The 24,453-nt window shown below is 47.4% G+C and overlaps 3 protein-coding genes across 5 annotated transcripts in view; 1 reads left to right on the forward strand and 2 right to left on the reverse strand.

The window, feature by feature from the left end:
- The window catches only part of ADARB1 (adenosine deaminase RNA specific B1), a 42,530-nt gene extending 32,129 nt beyond the window's left edge, over nt 1-10,401 (forward strand). For both annotated transcript variants that reach the window (XM_027904028.1, XM_027904027.1), the window contains 3 exons: nt 3,111-3,292; nt 8,477-8,655; nt 9,369-10,401. In XM_027904028.1, coding sequence (XP_027759829.1) covers nt 3,111-3,292; nt 8,477-8,655; nt 9,369-9,545 — 538 coding nt within the window. In that variant the 3' untranslated portion in view covers nt 9,546-10,401. The remainder of the gene's footprint in view (nt 1-3,110; nt 3,293-8,476; nt 8,656-9,368) is intronic.
- Nucleotides 10,402-18,604: 8,203 nt separating this feature from the next.
- POFUT2 (protein O-fucosyltransferase 2) lies at nt 18,605-23,681 on the reverse strand. Its single transcript, XM_027904013.1, has 9 exons — nt 23,545-23,681; nt 22,583-22,833; nt 21,872-22,016; nt 21,412-21,522; nt 21,063-21,129; nt 20,006-20,131; nt 19,553-19,733; nt 19,065-19,188; nt 18,605-18,775 (listed from the first exon to the last, which is right to left on the reverse strand). Exons 1-9 carry the CDS (start codon nt 23,679-23,681, stop codon nt 18,622-18,624), a joined length of 1,296 nt encoding a protein of 431 aa, XP_027759814.1. The 3' UTR covers nt 18,605-18,621.
- Nucleotides 23,660-24,390, reverse strand: YBEY (ybeY metalloendoribonuclease). 2 transcript variants are annotated; one of them, XM_027904025.1, is made up of 3 exons: nt 24,052-24,390; nt 23,906-23,974; nt 23,660-23,815 (listed from the first exon to the last, which is right to left on the reverse strand). In XM_027904025.1, the coding sequence occupies exons 1-3, from the start codon at nt 24,388-24,390 to the stop codon at nt 23,729-23,731; spliced, it is 495 nt and encodes a 164-aa protein (XP_027759826.1). In that variant the 3' UTR covers nt 23,660-23,728. The 2 variants fall into 2 exon arrangements, with proteins under 2 accessions (XP_027759826.1, XP_027759827.1); XM_027904026.1 differs by lacking the exon at nt 23,906-23,974.
- Nucleotides 24,391-24,453: the final 63 nt, after the last annotated feature.

Below are 24,453 nucleotides of genomic sequence, written 5' to 3' on the forward strand. Positions count from 1 at the left end.
AAAAAAAAAAAAAAAAAAAAAAAAAAAAAAAAAAAAAAAAAAAAAAAAAAAAAAAAAAAAAAAAAAAAAAAAAAAAAAAAAAAAAAAAGCTGTTGCTTAATTGCTTCACTAGGAAGATAACACTGACTTAAAATTTTCCGTGGTGCATTTTGCTTTTTCCCTCTCTGCACTGCCTGGCTTGTGGTGAAACACAGGATTTGGCCCCTTAATTTCTAAAGAACTTGTGCTTCCAGTAGAGGTTAGTTCTAGACTGGCAGCAATCTCACAGTCCCTGCTTCTGCCCTGGAGGATGAGGCAGTTTTACCATCTCAGGAGGCAAGTCCTGTGAGGAGCAGCTGAGGGAGCTGGTGGGGCTCAGCCTGGAGAACAGGAGGCTCAGGGGGAACCTTCTTCCTCTCTCCAACTCCCTGACAGGAGGGAGGGACCAGGGAAGGATTGGTCTCTTCTCCCAGGTGGCAACTGACAGGACCAGAGGAAATGGCCTCAAGTTGGGCCAGGGGAAGCTTGGATATTGGGGAAAAGTTTTTCACCAAAAGGGTGGTTGGGCTCTGGAATGGGCTGCCCAGGGAAGTGGTGCAGTCAACATCCCTGCAAGTGTCCAGATGGCAGGTGATGTGGCACGTGGGAATGTGGTTCAGTGGTGGACATGGTCGTACTGGGTTACCAGGTGGACCCAATGACCTTAGGGGGCTTTTCCAACCTCAGTGATTCTGTGATTTGTTTGTCAGGTTTTATCTCTGCGCTACAACCAGCTTCTGATACAAGAATACCTCTGTGTAGACAAGGATATGTATTTTTGTTATAACTATGGAAATTTAAAGCTAGTTTTATAAACCTAACCACCATCCAGCCTCTCCTCATCAATATTAAGAGCTCGAGGCTTTGGTTTCTTCAAACCCTGTCCTTGCATCGAGCCAATTGCTCTGAACCCAGCGCTCATGAGCAAGTGCTGAAGGTGGTTCAGCACACCCCAGCAAAACATCAGGCCTGTGGGTGGTAATGCCAGTCCACACAGTTCAGCTTGCAGAAGCTTGCTCGGGTGTCCACGCTCCTTTTAATCAGAAGAAGTTTGCAAGACAAGGGGTCTGCTTTCATTTTCTGTGCCAGAGGGCGTCACCAAGTGTGGGAGGAAGCGGCAAAACACGAGCTCTGGAAACACTGAAATCAGAAGTAGGGAAGAGAGTCTGGCAAAGGTTTTATTTTAGGGAGTGAGGGCTTGGCAGAGGAGTGCTTTGGCCTTTTTTGAAGTATTTGTCTGTCACCCAAACACTGGCCACATAATGTAAAATGTGATGTGCCCTGTCTGCAAGTCACAGGTGTATTTGTAAGACCCCGGTTTGCAAAGCTCAGTCTTGAATTCTTTCCAGATGTTTCTTCCACAGTATTGCCTGTGTCTGGAGCAGTCCGTGTTCTCCATATAGGTAATACTGCAAATAGCAAGAAAATATTACTGTGATTCATTTGGCACTTGAAATATCTCTGTGCTACAAACTTCTAGGCATGGTAGGGTCCTTAAAAAGACATATTGGTCCTGGAAAGCAATAGTCTTCCCTTGACATCTTTACTCTGACATTTGGCTGCTGATTGCATTTTCAGTGTTGTACAAAGCATTTCTTTATTCCGTGTAAAATAGACCTCATTTTTTATTAGCACAGAATTTTTATTCATTCATTAGTGCCAGCTGTTTAATGACAGGTAAGTAAGTTAATGCGCAGTGCCTCCATTTTTACCCTCAGTAAAGGCATGCAGAGAAACCCTTTCCTTGGATAGCAGTCTTTGTTTTGCACATCCTGAAGCCAGCATGTGCAGTTCAATTTTTGCAGTAGTGAAACAGTCGTGGTGTGCAGTTTCCTGCCTGAGATGATGCTGATGTGCAGCCATCCCAGCACAAGCTGCAAGAATCACTGTTTGCAACGTCCAGATTCCCTGTTTTCCCAGGGTAACCTTGCAGCCTGGTGTAGGATGGGATTTTTAATAAGGACAACCATTCTGTGGGAGCCCAAGGGCTTCCATTGTGCTCCTCTGTTTTATCCAAGCACAAGAGGAAACTTTTCCTGCTGCTTGTGTCTGGTGTTGCAGTTGGACTCCAAGACCAGGCTGGATGAGAAACCTGGTCTGATGGGAGGTGTCCCTGACCACGGCAGGGGTTTGGAGTGAGATGGCCTTTAAGGTCCCTTCCAGCCCAAATTCATTCTGTGGTTCTGTGATTCTGACTGAAATGTGCTATTTTCATAGTGCCACACTTTTTGCAAGTATTCCTCAGACAAATACAGTGAAAATACTCTGCAGGAGATGTTGAGGTTTTCAAAAGTACTCTGTGGAACTGTTACAGACAGATTGAGAGCCAAAACTTTTTCAAATGAACACAGCTGTCAAAAAAAAAAAAAAAAAAAAAAATCAGGATTTTGCTCCTAGGCGTGCTATATCCCTGCCACCAGATCTGATCCAGTGTAGATCACAGTGGTCCAGGCAGGGATTTCTGGTTGGAATCTGTGAAGCAGCTAAAGGAAGCAAAAAATATGTGCGTTCTTGGCATATTTGCAGTTTTCAGATTCAGTCTTTTCCCTGCCTGTGGATATTGGAAGCCAGTGCACGTGTCCTTTCTGGCAGGGTGTGGAAACACTTGGGCTAGGTTGTCAAGGACAGGTTTTCCCTTAGGGCGACGAGGTGTGGAGGTCTTGCAAACACAATCCTTTTGCTCTGGGGAGGATGCTTAACCCCCTGCCAGGTGTCTTTTGGGGGCAAGAGCTGCTGTTTCTGACTGAGAATCTCACAGTTTGGCTTTGCCCCATTGAGTGATCCTGTCCATCTCTGGCACTAGGCTGCTGGAAAATGCACATTAGAGGGGAACTAAAGTCGTGGAGTCTGCTCCTGACCTGTTGCTGTAGGTCATCTTACTCAGGATTACTCTGAGCATCCCCTAAGCTGATCTCCGAAATTCTGGCAGGTGTCACAGCTTATGCTACCGTGGTCATGTGCCAGTCAGGAGAAAGGGTTGAAAGTCTAGTCCATTGTGATTAACTGCTGTTATGTCTGGCAGATGTTACTTGTTCCATTAAAAAGAAAGTGTTTTTTTGTTTTGTTTTGTTTTGTTTTTCCCTCCCTCTTAGGTGGAACGTATTGGGTATTCAAGGAGCCTTACTTAGCCTCTTTGTGGAGCCAATTTACTTCTCTAGCATCATCTTGGGGAGTTTATATCATGGGGATCATCTATCCAGAGCCGTTTACCAGAGGATAGCAGAGATAGAAGATCTACCACCTCTTTATACACTCAACAGACCTTTACTTAGTGGCAAGTATCTAATGGAGAAGGCCGTGCCGGTAACTAAGTCTGTTCCAGTAGCCTTGTGATTTTGCAGTTCTCAAAACCTTGCAAAAACTGTGTGCTGTGGGTAAACTGCTTGCTGGTTGCAATAGAGAAGTTGTGGTCTAAACATAATGCAGAGGGTCAGAAATACCCATAGCAAGGACCTTTTCAGAGTTGGAAAGAGCTGGGGGATGAATGTTTCGATGAGGCTTTCGCATCCTTGCTGTCCGGAGCGTGCCCTGCCGAGGTGTGGGGCAAGTTGAAGGCTTAGTGAAGCCTCTTCCCACCCATGGAATAGCCTGGTAGCTCTCACTGTCACCTCTCTTGCATGGCAGATGTTTGTGGAATGGTTCCATCATTAATCAGTGTGCCAAGACAGACACAATTTCTAGATCCATAATCAATCAAAATGGATGGGGGGGGGGGGGTAACATCTCACCTGTCTTAAACTCCAAAATGGCTTGTTAACAGTAATGCTGTGAAAGCTTTAAGGCTGAAATCTCATCCTCCCTCTCGTTGTGTGCGTTGCTGTTGTGGCTCAACCCCAGCCAGCAACCAAGCCCCTCACAGCCACTCACGCTAGTTTCACCAGCTCACTCTGGTTTTCACTCTCTCCCCCACCAGCAGCACCAGGGACAGGATTGGAAGGGTAAAAACCAGGAAACTCGTGGCTTGAGGTAAAGACAGTTTAATAGGCAAAGTAAAAGTCACGTACACAAGTAAAGAAAAACAAGGAATTCATTCACTGCTTCCCGTGGGCAGGCAGTGTTCAGCCACCTCCCAGAGAGCAGGGTCCCATCCCATCCCACCCCACGGTGGCTTGGGAAGAAAAACACCACCATTCCACCCCAGCTGAAACCAGCACAACTGCTTTGTTCTGTAGAGCTTAGCTTTTGGCATGTGTTTGTTTTCCAAAGAGAGTGAGAAAAGCTTGTGATTTTAAAGCGTGTTTAAAGTTTTAGATGGGTTTTGAAAATAGATGTAGGGAGGGAGCGGGGGAAAAGAGCATTTTGGTAAGAAAGGTAATTAATAAGGATTCACTGAACTAGAATGTGTAAAAATGTTAAGTGACTCTTTTGTCCTTATGTTAGCAAATAAATAACAGTTACAACACTCAGTACCAAATATCTGATAGTTGGTTGGGCACAGCAGATGATGTGTGGACTGTTTCTGCCTGACTGGGGGGAATTTTTATCAGTTCTTCAAGGTGGCAGGTCTGGAGCAGAGCGGGATGAGTTTTTGTTTTCCTTTTCACAGCATATAACAGTACCTTGTCTTCTTTAAAATCGTCTTTCTGCAGTGGTGATATCATCTATTTGCTATGAAATAGCACCATCTGTTTAAACAGTTCAGCCAGGACTCGCTGAGCAGCAGAGAGAGTTCAGAAATATCCTCAGCTGTGGAGTTTTCACAAAAACACACACCTCAAAAACATACAGAAAGCTTCTTTAGGAGGTTGGGTGGAGAACTATCTTGATGTATTTTCTTCTACTAGCTCAGTTTTGAAAGCTCATCTTCTGACCTGTGCCATTGGGTTCAGCTGGGGCATTTGTGTAGCTGCCCATCTGCCCTTGGATTCACATATTTTTTTAGTGTATTCTTACCTGGAATAAGCACTGCAGAAATACCTGTCCCCAGTTCTAAGTTCCTTCTTGCACCACACACAGAGCTGTGTGAGTTACTTCTACCAGAGGGATGGGTTAAACCAGAAATATCTGTCTTTCCCCACTGTGGTAATCTGCAGCTCAGGGGCATCCCGAGTCAGGTATTGAGAATCTCTGGCTTAGAAATCCTTAACAGACCTTTTGTTTGTCAGCCCCTGGTTCTGGTTTTTTTTAACTGATTTTAACTTTTTACCATCTGCAGCCTCCTTGAGTAAGAAGGGGCTGTGGAACGTGCAAAGAGTTGTGCAGAGGAACTTTCTGCTAATTTAATTTGATGCTCCTCAGTGCTCTGTGTGATCCAGGCTATAAGCAGGGGCCACAACACTCAGCTTTCTATAACTCTGAGAAATTCCTTCCTACTTAAGTCCTGTTTTCTGCAAGCTGAAGTTTTTGTTCCTTGCACAGAGAGCCTTTCCTCTAAGGATCACCCCTTTCATTTTACAGTTCCACGTTTGTGCTGTGACACCAGGGCAGCACCTGATAACTCCAGGTAAAGCAGCAATGCTGATTTCTGTGGTGGCAGATATTCTGTTCAGATCCTTGATCCTTTACTAACCATTCCTGACATTCACTTTGGTTACTGTTGGTGCTTGACCTGACCTTTTGGTAGAACTGAATATTAGAAGCTCAGATCTCATTCCTAAGCGCTCATATCTAGCTCCAAGTTCAACACTGCTTTGGGGTTTTATATCATATGTGTTGCCTAATATATGTCTGTGGGGAATTCCACCTGCCTTTATATCGGGTGCCCAGACACCCAGTGGGTGAGCTTTTTTCCTGCTACTCTTTGCAATTCCTTCTCTTACTGACTTCTTGAAATAATTAAGTATCATCACCGATCTTAACCACCTGGGCTTTTACCCCTGCACACTCCCCAGGTCAGCACAGAGCTGGAAGCTCTCCAGCTGTGTTGGCTCTTCACAAGGAGACCATCTTTATCCAGGTGTTAGTGAATTCTGGTTTTAATAGACAAAAATAAATCCTTCAGCAGAGAACCTCTGGTGATTTTTTTGGCTGTTCCCATGGTACCTTGTCCCCGTGTTCCCACTGGTGTTTTTCAGCTCTCTGTCTCCTTTTTAATGAAGCTTTTTTTAGCTCTGCCCTCAAAAAACTGTCAAGATTTATTATTTATATAATCCCTGGCACAAAGAGCCGTGACCTTTGCTTTTGCTTATTATATCCCTTTATAATAACATTCAACAATAAGTTCTGAGCAATGTTCTCTAAATAGCTTATTATATCAGTTTTCAGAGGAGAATAAAATATCTGACTTTCTACCCTAGTTTTCTTTCCCATTTCTATGGTGCTATATTCGTGTCTAGATTTTGAGAGGAAAGATATGATCCACCTAAAGTTTTATCAGATACTTTGATTTTGAGATGACCTTTAATCTCTGTCTATGCTACCCATGGTCCACCCTCAGAGACTCCTTTGCCATCTCTCCAGGGTTACCACGTACAATTAAGTAGCTGAACAGGTTGTTGTTATTTAAATCTATTTGAAATTCTAAATCTGGGTCGTTTTTTTCTTGTTTTAAATTTAACTAATTCATCAAAGTAACTCAAGGAATGGAATTGTGTAATTGCCATGGAAATGTAGGGCACGTTGGATATTCAGCTTCCTCATCTTTTTTTGTGAGACTGGGTGTGATGTCACAACTGTTTTGTAGTACTCAATGACCTCTATCTGATCTTTGTACTTGTTTAATAGTGTGTGGAATGAAAGCAAAGCTAATAGTATAGATATAATTAGATTAAAGAAAAAGTAAGACAAAAAATTGTAAAGTTGTAAAAAATTTCTTAGCCCTCTTGCCTCAGTAGGTTTGGTAAAACTAACTTTTGTTCCAATTATCAAATTTTTCAGCTTATATTTTTTTAAAAAATGAGGGATGGGAGGGTTATTTCCTATCGTTATTCACTTAATTACTAGTTACCAGTCATAGTGACAAGATCGATGTAAACCAAGCGTAAATATACAACATTTCAGTGACTGATATTTCACTGTGCTTGTTTGTTTACTAAATGAGGAATAGATGGCAGGAAGCAAACTGAATTTCTCTGTGTCATTGAAACCTCGTGGGTCTTGCACACTCTCCGTGCTGGGCCCAGAGGTGCCATGAGACTGAGCCAGTCCTGGCTTTGTCAGATTGTTTCAGGTACCAGCTAGAAATGCATCCTGCTGTGTGTCCCTTATGTTCAGTTTCCACAAATCCTCTAGACTTTACTAAGTTCAGGGCCTGCCATAACCTCGGAGCAGATTGGAAAGAGGTTCTCAGTGAGAGCCACGGTAAAGTAAAAATGGGATTTTTATTTACCAGAAAGAGCAAATTGCCCTGGTGCTTTGCTCTCTGCTGGTGAGGTGACTGAGACATCCTAAACAGAGAGTTTTGCCACCCCTGTGGTGCCTGAGGAGTCCCACATGCACGGCAGCAGCTGCTGTGACCTTCAAGCGTGGTGCTGCAGCCATTCTGGATGGTCTGTCTTCCCAGCACTGGGGTGCTGTGGGGGAATAAATCCTGCCCTGGGCAGGCAGACTGGCCTCGTTTTGTGCTTGGGTTAGATTGCTGGTGGCTTTGCTTCTCCCTCCGTGGAGGTGGAGCCGTATTTGGAAGGTGTCACATAATTTATCACCTGAGCAAAATGCTCCGAGTCCTCTCTGGAGTCCTGTGGTTCCCCATCTCGGGGCACGGCGTGCAACAAAGTGGGGAAGCAGCTGAAACACAAATGGATTTGTGCTGGGAAACTCAAATGTCTGCCAGTTCTGGCTTTGTGTGAAGGGTGCTGAGGATGGGGCTCACCTTCACAGAATCACAGAATGGTTTGTGTTGGAAGGGACCTTAAAGCTTATCTAGTTCTGAGCCCCTGCCATGGGCAGGGACACCTTCCACCAGCCCAGGTTACTCCAAGCCCCGTCCAGCCTAGCCTTGGACACTTCCAGGGTTCATATTTTCACATCTAATTTGAAGTGAGATAAGCAATATGCACCTAAATTCTTACATCAGAGTGAAAGGGAATTGACTGAAGAGTTGCAGCTGCCAAACTCTCACAGTGTTTGCTCTTTGCTCCACTCAGCTGCTGAGTGGGCTCTGAGAGCAGCAGTTTCTAGAGCTGGAGCAGAGCAGCTTTTGTTCTGCTTCATAACTATTTGCTGGTTAATAATGAATTTGTTTCACCTGCAAGACTTCCTTGTGAGGAGGATGTGGCAAGGCACATCTTGTTACTGTCCCCGTGAACCCTTGCCACAGACCTCTCCGTGATGGTTTCTCCACTTGCCCTGCTGGGAAGGACAGTAGAGAGCACTTTAGCCAGGATGAGAATGAGATGTCCATGGTGTCGCCTGCACAAGTGGGTGAGAAATCTGCAGGAGAATGCCCTCAAAGTAAAAGAGCAGTCTTACAAAGCAGATTGCTCCCCAACCATAAAAAGAAAAAAAAAAAAAAAAAGTCAAGAATTTGTACATTTTACTGTCCTTAAACACAAATGTTCTTAAACCACTTTCCTTTCAGGTATCAGCAACGCAGAGGCCCGTCAGCCAGGCAAAGCCCCAAACTTCAGTGTGAACTGGACAGTAGGAGACACCGGCCTGGAGGTCATTAACGCCACGACCGGCAAGGACGAGATGGGCCGCGCGTCCCGCCTGTGCAAGCACGCGTTCTACAGCCGCTGGATGCGCATCCACGCCAAGGTACGGCCCCCACACCGCCACAGCTCCCACCCCACCGCTCAGGGGAACAACCTCTGCGTGCTCTCTGTGCTCTGTTTTAAGCTGAGTGTTAGAATCGTGGCGTCATTAAGGGCTGGGAAAGATCCTTGAGGTCATCAAGCACCTCCACCGTGTTCACCATTAAACACCTCCTCTAGTACCACATCCACACTTTTTTTTTTTTTTTTTTTTAACACTTCCAGCGATGGTGACCCCACCACTTCCCCAGGCAGGCTGTTCCACTGCTTTACAACTCTTTCCACATATTTTTTTTTTCCTAATACGTAAACTAAACCTTCCCTGGTGCAAACTTGAGGTCAGTTAGCTACTGCCCTGTGCAGTAATGCAGAAGAATATGTGTTTGTTAACTTACTCTTTAACATGGTGATGTCTGGTCCAAAATGCATACTCCTTGGTTTATGGCTGACTAAGGATGCTGTCTCCTTTGAACTTGCCTTCTCACTTGAATTTCTTTGGAAGGATCATCCCATTTTCACTGCAGTTGAAACTACTGAGGTTTTGCTTTCTCCTCTCAGACAGAAAAGCCACCAGAAAGCGCGTCCGTGGCTTTCTGGCCTCAGCCATTTTGTTTGGTAGATTCCTTAACGTTGTTTTAATATTAGTTGTTTGAATAACTCAGTCACTCTCAAACTGTTGTCTTGTCTCTCCTCTCTCCTTGTCTGTCACCCCCACAGCTTTCCTCCAGCTTACGCTCCAAGATCCTCAAGCCCAACCTGTACCACGATACCAAGCAAGGAGCCACCGAGTATCAAACTGCCAAAGAGTGTTTGTTTAAAGCATTCCTGAAGGCAGGACTTGGAGCCTGGGTGGAGAAGCCCATAGAACAGGATCAGTTTTCTCTCACGGTCTAATTCACAAACTGCACATCACTTTGGAAAGGGAGTTGCTCTGGAAATTCCTGGTGTCCAGCATTGCTTTCTGGCATCTCCACAGCCATTAAAACATCTTCGTTGCTGTTTGGAGTTGGGTTTCTTTGGGGTTTTTTTGGAACTTCACAGTAACTGTTTCTGTTTCGCCTGAGTGTTGAAACTCAATGATGATCTGACACATAATTGTATATTTTGTTATAGGAAAGTAATTTCTGGTGTATTTCTAGAAATACTTTTGCTGTAGAAAACTTGCAGTAAGGCTCTCCTTACTGTATACAATGACTCATTTTTTCTGGGTTAAAATAATTTCTTTTTTTAATTCAATGTCATCAAGTGCATGAAGAAATTAGAAGTTTCTCTAGGTTTTACACCACACTTTTAGGAAGTAGCTTAATTTTTTAAAAATAGGTGACAAAGCTGATTCTACTGCTCTGTTAACTTGTTTTTGAACTGCAGATATTTTTAGCACATAGACCACAGAGCCAGAATGGAGTCTGGACAGCTAGTTTTTTCCCAATTCCTTGCTCTTTAAAACCAGCTGCTGAAAATTTCATGTCTTTGATGTATGTATTTATTAGTCTGTGACCCAGTTTTTAACATGCAGCTTTTTATTCTGTTTTTAAAAATACATTTACCTCCCATTTACACCCATTGTGAAGTCTTCTTTTTTTTTTTTTTTTTTTTTTACCATTGTAAACTGGAAACAGCAAAAACAATTATTTGTAAGTTAAGAAGTTTAGTCTGTAACGTGCAGAGGCCTGTTTAGAAGTAGGTGACTTGTATATCCCAGGAACTCGTCAGAACACAACCTTAAACTGTAACAGTGATGTGACAGCTTGAAAAAGAATTTTGATCACTTTTAAGGGCGCTAAGCCTGAATTGCCAAAACCAGTCCCCTGTTGGGTCCTAATGAGAAGCTTTTGTAATGGATAAAACAGCTGTTGAAACTCTCTTCCTGGGAGTTACATCTGCTTTCACCCACGTTGTTGTGTCTCTGAGGTTTCACTGCCTTCTGGCTTTACACCTGCAATGGGCTTCGCGAAGCTAACTGGGTGCATTCATTTGTTTTGACTATTACTTTAAAAGGTGTCATTCCCAAAGGTGTAGGCACTTCTGCTTTATGTAAAAACTGTAAGATAGAAGCAAAATATTGCGAGGTGCGTTCGAGGAGCTGCTGTAGAGAAGGAGGTTTTTAAAACCGCTTGTTGGTTCGTGACATCAGTAGCAGAGGAGTCAGTGTGTGGTACAGGACGTGTCCAAACACATCCCGTGGCTCGTGCCGGGGGTGAGGTGTCCCCTGTGCTTTGTGAGGAGCACCTTGGAGACCCTCTGTGCTCCCTGTGCACACGAGGGGACGCTCCGTGGCGTGGCCAAACCAAACCTGACCCAACCAGCGCTCCAGCTCCGGGCTCCTGTCCTCTGCTCCACTGCCCCTGGCCTGTGCCACACACGCAGGAGGTCAGACCAGCAGGCTGGTCCGTGCTCCGAGCTCAGGCAGGGGTTGCTCATAGACCCACATTGGGTCGGTGGCGCGGTTGGAGCTGTGCCGGTGCCTCTGCGGGGCGGTGGAGCCGAGCGGGACTCGGTTCAGCTGCGTGGCCAAGGGCCTGTGTGTTGTGGGGCTGGGACTGGAGCCAGGGCACCCCAGCCCCCCAGCACCTCTGGGTGTTGGAGACTTTGGTTTAAAACCACTTCAGGACAATCATGAATGCCAAGACGTTGCTGCTCAAGTAGGAACCTGTTTCCCACTTCAAGAAGTGACCAAACGTGAAAATCACTCGTGCATTAGTTGAAGCCTCTGGGTTAGTGTCTTGGAGGTAAGGCACTGAGGTGCAAACAGTATATTTGGGTGATACTGTGGATAGTGGCAAACACTGCTGTGGGAGGGCAAGTGAGTCTGTGACCTAGGGATGCCCTCGGAAAAGCCTGGTGCTTCCAGAGGTTACTGCCTTTTCCAGATGCCAGAGGAACAGGCTGCAATAGGTGGGCTGTGCTAATTCACCCTCGTGGGTGGCTTCAGCCACCCTGTCTGCTCCTCATTAAAACTAAAAGCACTCCCACGGCCTGCGCAAGCCCAGCAAGGCTCTTGCAGTCATCATCCAGCTGAGGTGTACACTGACCTGTTCCAGAAGGAGTTTAGCACTGGGGCGTTGGCCTTGCCGTGTTCACGTGGCAGGAGTTCTGTTTGGGGGCTGTGGCTGAGTGTGGGAATGTTTCTGCAGGGGGGAGGAAACGCTGGTCACGCCGTGTGCGTTTTCTCGAGGTCCTTACTGCTCTTGGTCCCTTAAAAACGTGTATTTCACCTCACTCAAAAGTTGGTGTCTCTCTGAAATTTTTTTTTTGAGGACTAGAAAAGTAGTAACTCGAACTATTTATTTTTTTTTTAATGAAGTCAAAAATATGAGGAAAACATTTGTGTTATTGTAGACATAGTTTTTTAAGCTGTTCGAATGAACAATCAGAATCAAACTGTAAAGGAGATGCGTTCTATGCCAAAATCCTTTGACAAAGGAGTGGTGTCAGGTTATTTATGAGGAATGAGTTGTCCTGTTTATAATTCTGGGATTTTAAAAAGAAGTTTTCCAGGGTTGTGTGCAATCCATATCTGTCGTCTGGGAGTCAATAAAACACTGCTTGGCTTCCTTCAATCCCTTGTTGCTTTCTGTGCAGTTCACACGTGGCAGGAAGGTGGGAGGGTTCCCTGCAAATCGCTACCACTTGAGCAAGAAGGGATAGTGATGCATCTAATTTCAAGTGACTGCAAAAGATGAGGCAGCTCAGCCTCTGGCAGCTGCCGAATTTTTTGGGATACCAGTGCTGGAAGGCTGAGGGGTCTGGAAAGCTGGGTGGGTGGGAGCCTGCCCAGGGGACTTGCACTGCTGCTCTAGGAGCTGCTTCTGTTCCTTTACTTTTTTTTTCCCCCTCTTATTTTTGCTTGAATATTCATATAATTATTTTGGTGGAATATTTATATAAATGTAATTGAGTGTTTGTCTCAGGATCTTCAAAGGACTTAGAGTAACAACTTTAATGTTGATGAATACTTGAAATCTAATTTAAGGTGGGTTTTTTTTGTTTTTTCTCCAGATGGCAGTCTGGCTATAGTAAAGTTTGTAGGTTAGGAAAGTGGATAATTTTAAATATAGATGTTTGAAATATATATATATATGTGTATATATATATATATATATGTTATGCAGGATCATTTTAAGAAAATCTGGGCCTAAAGGTTAACACTTGAAATGTTGCTTATGGCTGTACTCAGGACCTGGTAGTAACTGTAAATTATTTCTTGCTGCTTGTGTGTGTGTTTCATGTAGAGCCTGTTAACCACAGCTCTCCCCCAGCGGTGTGGATGTCCCACAGGTAGCGATGGGAATGGTGGCTCTGCTTGCTTAGGGATGTACAGCAGTGGGGTTTATGTGCAGGTGGCAATTCTCATCCTGTCCTGGTCTTAGAGGGATCTTTTAGTGGCTGGTTAGTGCATAGGAAACTCAGGAGTAGAAGGGTTTTGGGTGCTGTTGCTCTAAATCTGAAATAAGTTGCTGCTGAAAGGGTTTCAGGACTGGTGTTTGCATTTCATCAGCCCAGTTCTGGAGCCAGGCTGGGAGACCTGGGGGTGTTCAACCAGGAGAAGAGAAAGCTCTGTGAGAGCCCCTTCCAGTGCCTAAAGGGGCTCCAGGAGAGCTGGAGAGGGACTGGGGACAAGGGATGGAGGGACAAGACGAGGGGGAATGGCTTCCCACTGACAGAGGAGAGATTTTGGTCAGATATAGGGAAGAAATCCTTCCCTGGGAGGGTGGGCAGGCCCTGGCACAGGTTGCCCAGAGAAGCTGTGGCTGCCCCTGAATCCCTGGAAGTGTCCAAGGCCAGGCTGGACGGGGCTTGGAGCAACCTGGAATAGTGTGTGGCGTCTCTGCTCGTGGCAGGGGGTGGGACAAGATGAGCTTTAAGATCCCTTTCAACCCAAACCATTCCATGATTCTGCTATGGCCAAGAGTGCCATCTACCCCGGGGAAAACCCCAAACTCACCCTGCTATCAGTGCAAACGTGCACGAGTTCAAACTGTTGTTTCAGAGTGTTTGGTAGCAAGAGGCAGAGCCTGTGTCATGGAGAGGTGCTGCCTTTGGAAACCAAGCTGTGTTTAAAACAAATAACCAGCCAGGAATCGAGATTCAGGTCTGAGAATTGACTTAGTCACGGTCACCACATAATTAAACTTTTGGGGGGTTTTAAATATCCATGGTTTTCAAAATGGTTTGTTATTGCCATTCCTTAAATTAATGCTTGGAAGGCTCACACTTGCAGAGGAGCTGCACTTTGCATTCTTTGCCTTTTTATCATCATAAAACTGTCCACTGTGAAAATTATCCCAAATTTTACTGGAAAGGAGGAAGAGTTGCAATTCAGGGATACAGTCAGAACAAAAAATGTCTCGTGTCACTTAAAACCTGAAAACCCGCAGAAATGAAATGTATAAAACACAACTGTCCTGTTTCAGAATCACCACGCGGTTTTTGTTGGGTTTCTTCGTAGAATTGTTTATTTACTTATTTATTTTGTAATAGGCAGTGTTTTCAGCTGAGCATAAAAGATTCCTGCTGGGAAAGGAGGTGTTGTTGATCCTGGGGTTACCTAGAGCTGACAGAGGGACCATTTTGGGTTGATTCCCTTGTGTAGGCAGGAGTGAGTTCTGGGGGTAGTTGTGTTTTGTCTTCTCCCGTCATTCCAGGAAAGAGGGATCGAGAGCCGTGTTTGCAGCCGGCCTCAGCCAGTGGAACAGTTTAAGGAATATCTGTTCTCTGGAGGGAAAGGTCCACAGTCGATGTCACTGCAGTACTTTCACATTTTTAACGTCGTCGTCGTCATCGTACCAATATAATTTCTGTCGTAGTTTGGCTGAGGCATCCTTTAACAAATTTAAGATCAAAGAGGTGTGTGTGTGTGTGAATATGTATTTATACAGACATATATATATATATTGCTGTATATTATTTGCATTAAGCAGTTATTCCTCCCCCGTCTTCCTGTGTGATAGTGCAAATCCATCGGTTTTACCTGCCTTGGTGTAAGGATATTAAAGAACACTCTCAGATACTGTCCTCGACACTTACTTTCTCCATTCATAACCCCGACTTTGACGACAAGACCTTGTTATACCTCTGGTTTGTTGCTTCCCTTCCATCACCCTTGTTCCTCTCCCGGTGTCACCGCTGAAGCACAACCCATTGGTCGATTAATTCCAAGCAATGACTGTTTTGCATACTACCTTGCTTTGTTTAAGTAATGTTTGTACAGAGAATTCAAAATATAAAGAGCTATATCATTGCTAAGTTTCATCATTATTTTTTTTTGTATCAGTATTTGCTGGTGGCAGCAAAGCAATAAGTGAAACGTTAAAAATACTGTGCGTGCCCTTAAAATGGTGGTTTTTGGTTACAGCCTGGAGAGCTGGCTGGAGCATGGGAGAGGGGAAGGCAAGAAAGTATGTGACGGGTCTGGGACTCCAGGGTAGACACGTGGCCTGTGCCAGGGTGTGGGAAGGGCTGTGCCACTGCTGCTGCACTTCAAAAATGCTGGTTTGCACTCAGATCCCACGTGGGTGTGTCCCTGACTTCTGTGGACTCCTAGGTGGTCTCCAGGGTTTCCCTCCCCGCCTGTGTCTGACACTGGGTTGGGATCGTGGTGCGAGTGGTGGCAGCCTCGAGCCCTGCTGTGGGGAGAACTGGGTGATCCCCCCGAGGTGCCAGCACTGCCCAGGGTGGGAACCCAACTCCCCCCGGCTGGGGACAGCAGGAAACCAACCACCTGAGGCTCACCTCTGATCAGCACCTGTCCCAGCAGAGCAGCAGAGTCTGGTTCTCCAGAGAGCTGCAGCGATGGCTGAGGAGGGGCAGAGAGCCGCTGACATGTGGGCTGGGTGGATCCAGCCCTCTGGAAGCAGGTGCAGAGCTCACAGGCCACCGAGACGCTGCTTTCCCCGTGTACCTTTTCGTGCACCGACAAAGCCAGCTGTTCATCTGACCCTGCGTGGAGGAAATCCATCCTAAAAAGGAGTTAGATCCAGGTCAGTTCTGCTCCACTGCCAGCTGCTCGTGGGACTGAGTGGATTGCAGCCCTCGGGCAGGTATTTGTTCTCCCCATCACCTGACTCATCAGATCAGTTTCTGTTTGGGAACAGGAGCAAGGTGGGAGGTCCCCGGCACGGGTGATGCACCCTTTTTGGAAAGACACTTCGTAAGCTCTGTGACCTTTCCTAGGAACGAGAGGGTACGCAAAGACCGGGCGTGAACAAAAGAAAACTCCCATCGAGTGTGGAAGCGTCCTCTGAGATGATGGCTTGATGGGTTTAGGTTGGACTGGATGCTCTCAGAGGTCTTTTCCAACCTCACTACTTCCCTGGTTCCGTGCTCCTGTCACCGGCCTCGTGCTCCCCAGCTCGGCCACAATTTGGGTGACGCCGGAGAAGTGGCACCACGTCGAGAGGCACCAGGCCCAGGAGCAGCTCCTGGCCAAGGCACGTGTCCCCACAGCCTGGTGGGGCTGGGTTTTGTCCAGCCAGGTGACAGCCCTGCCTGCTGGGGCCGTCTTGGCTCAAGGATCTGTTGCGGCAGACTCAGAGGTAGGTACTCGATGGAGGGTGGTGATGGCTGGGGCGGGAAGGGCAGGCGGAGGAGCTGTTCCCCTGGAGGTGGAGCTGCGTTTACTCAGTCTACTTGACTTTGAAAATCAGTGCCTTGTGGCAAATCCCTCTCTGAGGTTATGGGACAGCCAAGTCTGGTGCGTTATCAGAAGCACCAGCCTGCAGATACAGTAGCATGTTTTAATCGATTTTTTTTTTTCCTCTGTCCTCTATCTAATCTCTACCACAGCCTCATACAAAAAGTTGGGCTTTGAACTTCAGTTCCAGACTCTTCGTAAATGGCCAGAATCACTGCAGCTCACCCATGGCCCTGCTGCAGTGGGAGCGCAGAGGTTGCACCTTGGTGACACTGATTTGGCTCTTCCTGTTGAGACACCAGCCCAGACACGGTGACCTTGGCTGCTAAAAACATCAGTTCTCTCCCTCCCAGAGCTGGCACTGAGGTAGGGCTGTAGTTGGCAGGCACATGCCATTGTCCCCAGGCAGGGACAAGGCTCTGTTTGAAGCCGTGGTTTGGCTTCGCATCTCCATGGGTGAATGTGTGAGACTCTAAACCAAAGCAAACAAACAAGACTCTCACACGCTTGTTCCCAAATAACCTCTGACCACTGAGGTCACACGCCCTGACAGAGCAGCATTTTGAGAACGTGTCTACCAATGTGGACAAATGTGCACCAATCCTATTGCACACAGCCCTGGTTGAAGGTAATTTTTAACTGTTTTGATGACCAAATTAATTTATTTCTTCTGTACATCTCCAATATGTATTTTTTTTTTATACATACACACCCAGTGTCTCCTAACTAAACTACAGTAATCATGCCATGGGGTCAAAGATGCACTAAGTCAAAGCCAAATTTGATGCACAGTGCCTTAAGCACAGGAATGTTCCCTATCTACAGCTTTCTGTTTTGCATACAGGTGTCAGATTATCAATTTATACTCAGTATTAAAAAAAAATTACTGGTAAAATTTAACGTAAAGACTATATATTGTTCAAAATCATGTTGCTTCAGTGCTAAATTTGCCCTCCAGCTGTCAAACGTTTTTACCAAGTAGGAGCTCAACATAGTAAACGAATGGCCACAGCTGACAAGCTACTTACTTTATGTAGGCCAAGAAACAAATAAATAAAATACAAAATAAAAATAGTGTGAGAGGTAGATGGACTCTTTGGACTTTGCAAGAGTGAGAGTGTATGAGGGTGCATACAGGTGAGGAAAAAAGTTGCACTATACACACAAAAAGGGAATGCCAAAGGGCTCCTGTTCTTAGACTGTTCGTATGGGAGCAGCTGCTGGATGTTTTCAGGTTTGAAGGTGGGCTCTGAGAGAGAGCATAACTGAATGTGATGACACAGCTGAGCAGGAAGGTGCAGAGCAGCACCATGGGGGGACAGCAGTTCCCTGGCTGCGAGGGGGAAGCGACGGTCACTTGACGGGGACGAGAACAGCAGTTTCCAAATGTCAGGGCCCAGCTCTGAGCTCGCATTTGTCTGTGTAGAGTTGTGACTGGAAACTTTTCAAAGTTTGGATTCAGACTGCAAGAAGGACAGATTTGTGACGGCACAAATCGCTCTGGGAGCTGTGGCAGCTGCTCCCAGCTCTGCTGCCTCCCTGCTCAGCTGCCCCAGTCCCTCAGGACAGGCCTTTGGGCTCTGGGCCCCACCCGAGCGGGGTTGGCTCTGCAGCCGTTCCTGGCTTCACAGCACACCGCTGTGTTCCTCGCAGGACAAGAGCATCTCAAGCCTCAACAAAAACCTCTTGCAGTGCCACTGTGACCTTCCTATCCTGTACATAGCTCTGCTGGCACCTGATGCTTCCTCTGTAAGTAGCCAGTGGTGCAGGTATTTGGTACATGATGGCATCCAGTTGATCAGGGTTAGTTTTAGCTTTATGTGTTAAAGACTTTTAATTGTATTTAAGTTGTACATGTTCGAATTTCAGTTGTATTGAGTTGTATTAATGGTATTAAATGGGGATTGTATTGATTTAAACTGCAGTCCATTTTGTTAAATGTGAATTTTATTAAACTGCGCTCAGAGGAGGCCCTGAGGGGACAGGGTGTGGGAAGGCCTGACCAATTGGGGGGCAGAGGCCATAAACAGCCCCCAGGCAGCCCCCTGGTTCCCTGCCAGCCGGCTGCTCTGGCGCTTCCCCAGGGCATCTCCTATCCCAAGGGGTGGGTGCTGCAGGCTCTTCCCTGGGAGCAGGAGCAGTCCCTGCCTGCTTTGATTCCTGTGGCAGCTCGGTTCTTCCCGGGGGAGAGGCTGGTGCTCCCAAGGTGAGCATGGACAGAGCTCTCCCGTCCTTCAACCTAAAACCCCACAGGGAAGCACGTACGGTATTTCCCCACAGTTCTCCCTTATTCTTTTGTGCTCTCGCAATACTGAAGCTCTTGTATTTCTCTTGTATTTAATAGACAATTTTCCAGTGGGTTGGCTGCTCACAGTTTTTCTCTGTTTCACCACAAAATCGGTTGTAAGTTGTTTTTGGATCAAATCCCAAGATCTCCCTTTCCTCGTGGATTCGGAAGGAAAATGTTGAAACTGAGGTGCCTATAAAATACCTGTGGAAAAAATCAGAAAGAGTATGTGAGGGGGGACCAAGTTTTTAAATGCAAACAATTGATTTCAGTCCAATGAACTTTACTGTTCATTGAAATGATACAATAAATGAAATGATAAGAGATATACATCTCTATACACAATATAACTATTATGTAATTGAGATGTATACTATAGATGTATATATCTTATATGATTTGTAAACAACTACAGCTGGGCCAAAAATCATGTTCGGTCTTGTGACAGTGACATTAAGCTTTGGCTCTTCAGATAAAAAGTCAGGCTCACTACCTCGCGTGTGCACAAATCCACTGGTCAATGACAGCCAAGCCCCCATCCTTATAGAGCTCCAGCTCCTCCCAGGAGGGTTCAAACCTCACCATCTCGGGCAGCAGTTTCTTCAGCAACTCAGTCTCTGAGAAAAGGAAAGACACAATTTTACCCCGACCTTACGAAGAACAACTTCAGAGGACCCCTTCCCACCAGCATGCCCAAGAGTCTCTGAAATGGTAAGAGGAAATGTGGGATGGAAGAAAGAGGAGGAGGAATAGCCAAATTCAATGCCCAACTTCCCACTGTAGAGACTGTTAAGCCTTCTGTGGCAAGTGAATGGTTTGATCCCAGCTACTCAAGCTGGAAGGATACGGCTGCCCAGACCTGCTCAGTTCCCATTCAGTGATGGAGGCATAGGAACTCCCAGTCATTTATAAAGGTGAAGTGGTAATTGCAGCACTCATTGTCAAAAGTTACCAACCCTGAAGTGAGTGGGATCTGCCTACCCTCCTCGACAGCATCAGTGGCTACAAAAACTTTCTCGAGCTTAAGCGTCTCCAAGAGGCTGCGGATTTTCTTTACTGCTCCCTGCAGGGAAGGCACATCTTCTCTGTGACCCCAGATGAAGTCTTTCCTTCTGAGATGAACCCCAAGGTACGGACCACCTAGAGCTGTGCCCGTCTTAACCTACGAGACAAAGATCACCAAACTTTAAAAGTCGAGAGCGCTGCTGTGTGTTCACACCAAACGGGCCAGAACGCATCACCTCTGGATAAAAGGCACCGAATCGCTCCAGCTGCAGCAAGAAATTCACACCAACTCATTGATGCTGAATGCAGGAAGCAACTCAAGTTTCCTTTACCAAAATGAAGGCAGAAAAGATCTGCCACCATGCCCTGCAGCACAAAAACGAAACAAAAATCACATCTGCTGCAGGACACAGACCGTCGTGGTTCTACCTTCATCTGTGTCCAGTCCTCCTTGTAGTGAGTCCTGTCTGCCTCATCCGTGGACTGGAGGTGCTTCCTCCTGAACTCGTCTCCCACCACACGGAGGTGTTTAGCGAACACCATGCTCCGACGGGTCTGGGGGGGAACAAGAGCAGAGGCCGAGTTGGGGAAAAAAGGAGAGCTAAAAATGAGGAAACGGAGGTGGCTGCACAGGCACAGCACTTTCAGAATGCGGTTACTTCTGGGACATCCATGTAGCAATATAAGCAACGGTTTCTGACCTTTCATCCGAGATGGAGCTGTCTAATTCTATTTATAATCAAATTTATAACCAGCACACTCACCTGCCCCTGCCATGCATAGGTGTAGGGAGTGAACTGCAGTTACCACTGCTCACAGTCACACATGGCGCTTTTATTAACAGGCACACGCAACAGAATGAAGGAAATCCCAGTGGCTTACGCTGCTTACGGAGGATACTTGGCACTTTGGTCTAATTCTTCATTTTATGCAAGTCTGTCGTGTGATGGCCACCCAGAAGGTGCAACAAAAACACTCCAGGCCAAGGCCTTTTCTGTTTTCCCTGTTGAACTGTCTTTATCTCAACCCATGAATTTTTCATGTCCCTGCGGCTAAGACTCTCAACTTTTTCTTAAAACTTTTAGCATAGGAATTATTTTACTATACACCCTTGGGAGGGGTTTCCCAAAGTGATCAGAGTTACCTTGGAACCCGTGGGAATTTTGCCACCGAAACCAATATGGAGAGAGCTTTGGGGAATTCTTTTGAGAAGTCTAACCTTGAGGTTGACTAAAACAAGACACTGCTCCCCTCTGAGTAGATGTGTTGTACAGGGGAGGGCCTTAGGGACAAAAGAGGACAAATTCCTGTGTTACATTAATCCACAGCAGCTTGAAGACCATCTCTAGCACACCTTGCTGAAACGTAAGACACGAGTTACTTTCAGGAAAAGAAACCCGAGGGAAAACTCAAAGCCTGTGGAGGTTAATGAATTTTTAGCAGAGGCAAGTACAAAGTCTAGAGAAGCTAACTGAAGAATACTCACATTCCAGTAATCTTTCCCTCCGTAGTGGTCATGAAGAAGGTTTTCAGCTCTGTCTAACATCACTGACCTATTAAAAAAATTGTAAAACTGAGTGCGGTTCCCTTGGGAATGAGATTTACATTACAACATGTGTTTCTTTATACATTTGCTAGGATAAAGCACGAGCTATGATCTGTTTGCAAGGGGAGCAGAGGGAACGAGGGACAGGCTGCCAATCTGTTTACAGCAACTCAGTGGTGAAGCACCAGAACAGTGGGGTACAGCCTTTAAGCTCCCCCTGCTCTTCACACCTGGGAACAGGTCTGCGGGCACACAAGGCAACAGCAAACAGTAAGACAAGGAAACTCACTGTGCTGAAGTGTTCTTCAGAAGGATGGGAGCCACGATGGAAGCAGATCCTTGGACGGACAAACAGGAGACGGTCAGGCCTCGTGTTTCCTCGTAGCCCCAGAACCAGCCCCTAAAAGGGAACACCAAGGATTGGTTTAAAGAAGTGTATTTTACATTAATGCCATATATAATAGCAACACAAATAAGCAGTGCATCCCAGAAAGGCAAAATATAATGCCAGCAAACCAGCCACCTCCTTTATACTGTTTTGGTGCAGAACAACAACTTTCTGAAGTTAGGTTTACTCACATCAATATGTTTTATTATTGATGCATTTTTTTAAATACAAAGTGAACCCCAACCATCCAGGGATTCACAGACAACATTGCAACAACCACATGAGTCTATTTTGTTGAAAGCAGGCAACTGTCTCACTGAATACCAATGAAAAGAAGACCAAAAGGACTGCTGGACATTACCTGTAGTAGTCATGCTTGTCCTTGGAGTACATCAGCTGATCAATGCATGGCCTTTCATTGATTTTTTCTTCCCATGTTCCTTCTTTCCATCCTTCTGCATAGCCTTGTAGCACATAAATCTGCTCAATAAAGGGCCCACCTGACTCTGAGCAGAAGGCAAAGCAAAGGATTTGTGAGCACAAAAACCCACGAGAAAGGTATGAACTAGCACCACTTGCAGTTAAAAATCTGCTACAAAAGCCAGCATGACACTCCTCTCTCTTCCCTGTTTTCCCTTTAAAAAACTGAAAACAAATTCTGTGTGAGCCAGAAAAGTTAAAAGGGTCAGGCAACGTGACCACCTGCTGCTCCCACCCAGCTTCTGCGTGATGTGATGTGCCAAACGCAGCGGTGTGACCATGGGAGTGCAAACCTGTGGTCAATACTAGGCAGAAACCGCTGTGAATTTAACCACGTGCATTAAACTCTCTGTCTCTGGGGGCCGGAGGAAGCTGACATCAAAACAAGGTGACACCAGACCAGCCGTGAAATAATTGGATTGTTTCATCCTAGCGGTTTTGTAACTCCGTAAAACTCCTTCCCAGCCACCCTCTCACCACCTCAAACCTTTTTTAATCATTTCACATATAAGGATAAAAGCCCTCTCTACGCTGTGAAGAAACCATCTGAGATATTTAGCCAACTGTAGAGCTGCACGATCCTATACTCCACCTGCAAGGAACTGCTCATATTCAATGACAGGGATGTTCCTGTTGAGGCTTGGGACATCAAAGAACTCAGACCAAGGGATCCGGACCTGAAGGATATCGGGGCTCTGCCAGTGATAAAGCCTCCCCCAGGGAGGCAGGACTAACACCCAGTTTTCACTTTTCCGCAGGGTCTTTACAAGGGAAGCAATTCGGACGTAGACATCTCTGCGGAGGTTGAACCCCTCAGGGGGATTTACATCGTACAAAAGGTATCTGGGGAAAACAAAGGAGTACAATACCTGAGTTACTTCGGGGATGAGCTTGAGACTTTTTACCACCCCACCCTCTGCCCCAATCACGCGGTGCAAACTCAGGCTAATTCTTGCGGGATGAACATAAAGGCAGGAGGAAACGTTCCAGAGGAGCAGGGGAAAAGGGTGCAACTGGGAGTTGGTGGGTCCTCTCGACAACACCTTCCAGAAACGACCGGCAGGTGAAGGAGGCCCTTTTGGTTTGTAGACACAGGGGGTGGGTCACTTGTGCAAGGGACCCACCATGTCCCCCCGGGAGACACGAGGGGCGTGTGATTCTAGTGGGCAGGATCGGCCTGGGGCTGGACACGGTGGTGGTGCCGCCGCTCCTCATGTCGGAAATGCCGTAACTTTCCTGAATTTTAATCAATGGCAGCCGGTGGCTGGGTTTCTTTGCACGGACTCCTGACCGTTTGATCTCTAAACCACCGAAGTTTCCCCGGGCTAGCTCCCATAAGCTCCAACACACAAAAGCCCGATGGAGATGAAGACTGGACACGGGGGACCTTCGATCTGTGCTCCTCTAAAGACACGCGTGGGTAAGCAGAAGACACAGAGATGAACAACGACATTACAGCCGGAACGCTGGGGACTCTCTGCCTGAGGAAGAACGGTAAGAGCACCAAGGAAGCGTTTCGGCGGGAGGGTTTTCGCCTCTCCCCGCGGCGCTCACCTGGTGCGCGGGGCGGCGGCGGCGGCGGGCAGCGAGGAGGCGGCGTGGCCGGCGCGGAGGGCGGCGGGCGGCGGCTCGGGGGCTTCGATGGGCACGGCCAGAGCGGCCAGGCCGAGCAGCAGCCACGGGGCCGCCATGCCCCGTCTTTCCCCCCCCGGTACGCCACGTCCGGGGCGGTCCCTCCTCAGAAGAGGCCGGCGGTGAGGGGCCGCAGCCGGGACCCGGTGAGGCGGTTCAGCTCCTCCAGGATCTCCGCTTCCTTGCGGTACATCTGCGGGAGCGGCCGCGGTCAGCGCCTCGCTGTCGGGACCTCCGGGCACCCCCCACCCCCCCACGCCTCTCCCCCCGGCGCGCTCCGCACCTGCTCCCACGCGTGTTTCGTGTCGTGCCGGTAGCCGAGCAAGTGGCACAGTCCGTGGGCTGCCGTCACCTGCGCAAGGGGGAAGAGCAACTGTGTGACCGACCGACCGACCGCGCCCGCTCCCCCGACCCACCCCCGGCGCTCACCACCAGCACGCCCTCAAAGTCCTCCCCGGCGTCGCGGCACTGCTGGTGGATGTACTCCACGCCCAGGAAGATGTCCCCCAGGTTGTACTCCCCGCGGCACCGCGGCCGCGGCAGCTCGCCGGGCTCCACGCGGTGGAACGGGAAGGACAGTACGTCGGTGGGCTCCGGGCGCTGCCGGTAGGCGCCGTTCAGGCGCCGCATCAGCGCGTTGCCGGCGCAGACGAGCCCCACGTCGAAGCGGGAGGCGCCCAGGGCGGCGCGCAGGGCGCACACGGCGCGGCGGAGCGGGGCCCGCCGCAGGGGGACGGAGCGCTGAGCGTTCCGCACCACCACGCTCATGGCGGTACCGCCACCGGGGCCCCGCCCGCCGGCACCGGGACCCGCCCGGACGGGCGGGTCCCG

Source organism: Empidonax traillii, unplaced genomic scaffold, assembly GCF_003031625.1.
Source record: "Empidonax traillii isolate 1590-97213 ecotype Southwest subspecies unplaced genomic scaffold, ASM303162v1 scaffold1004:size452305, whole genome shotgun sequence".
Lineage (NCBI taxonomy): Eukaryota > Metazoa > Chordata > Aves > Passeriformes > Tyrannidae > Empidonax > Empidonax traillii.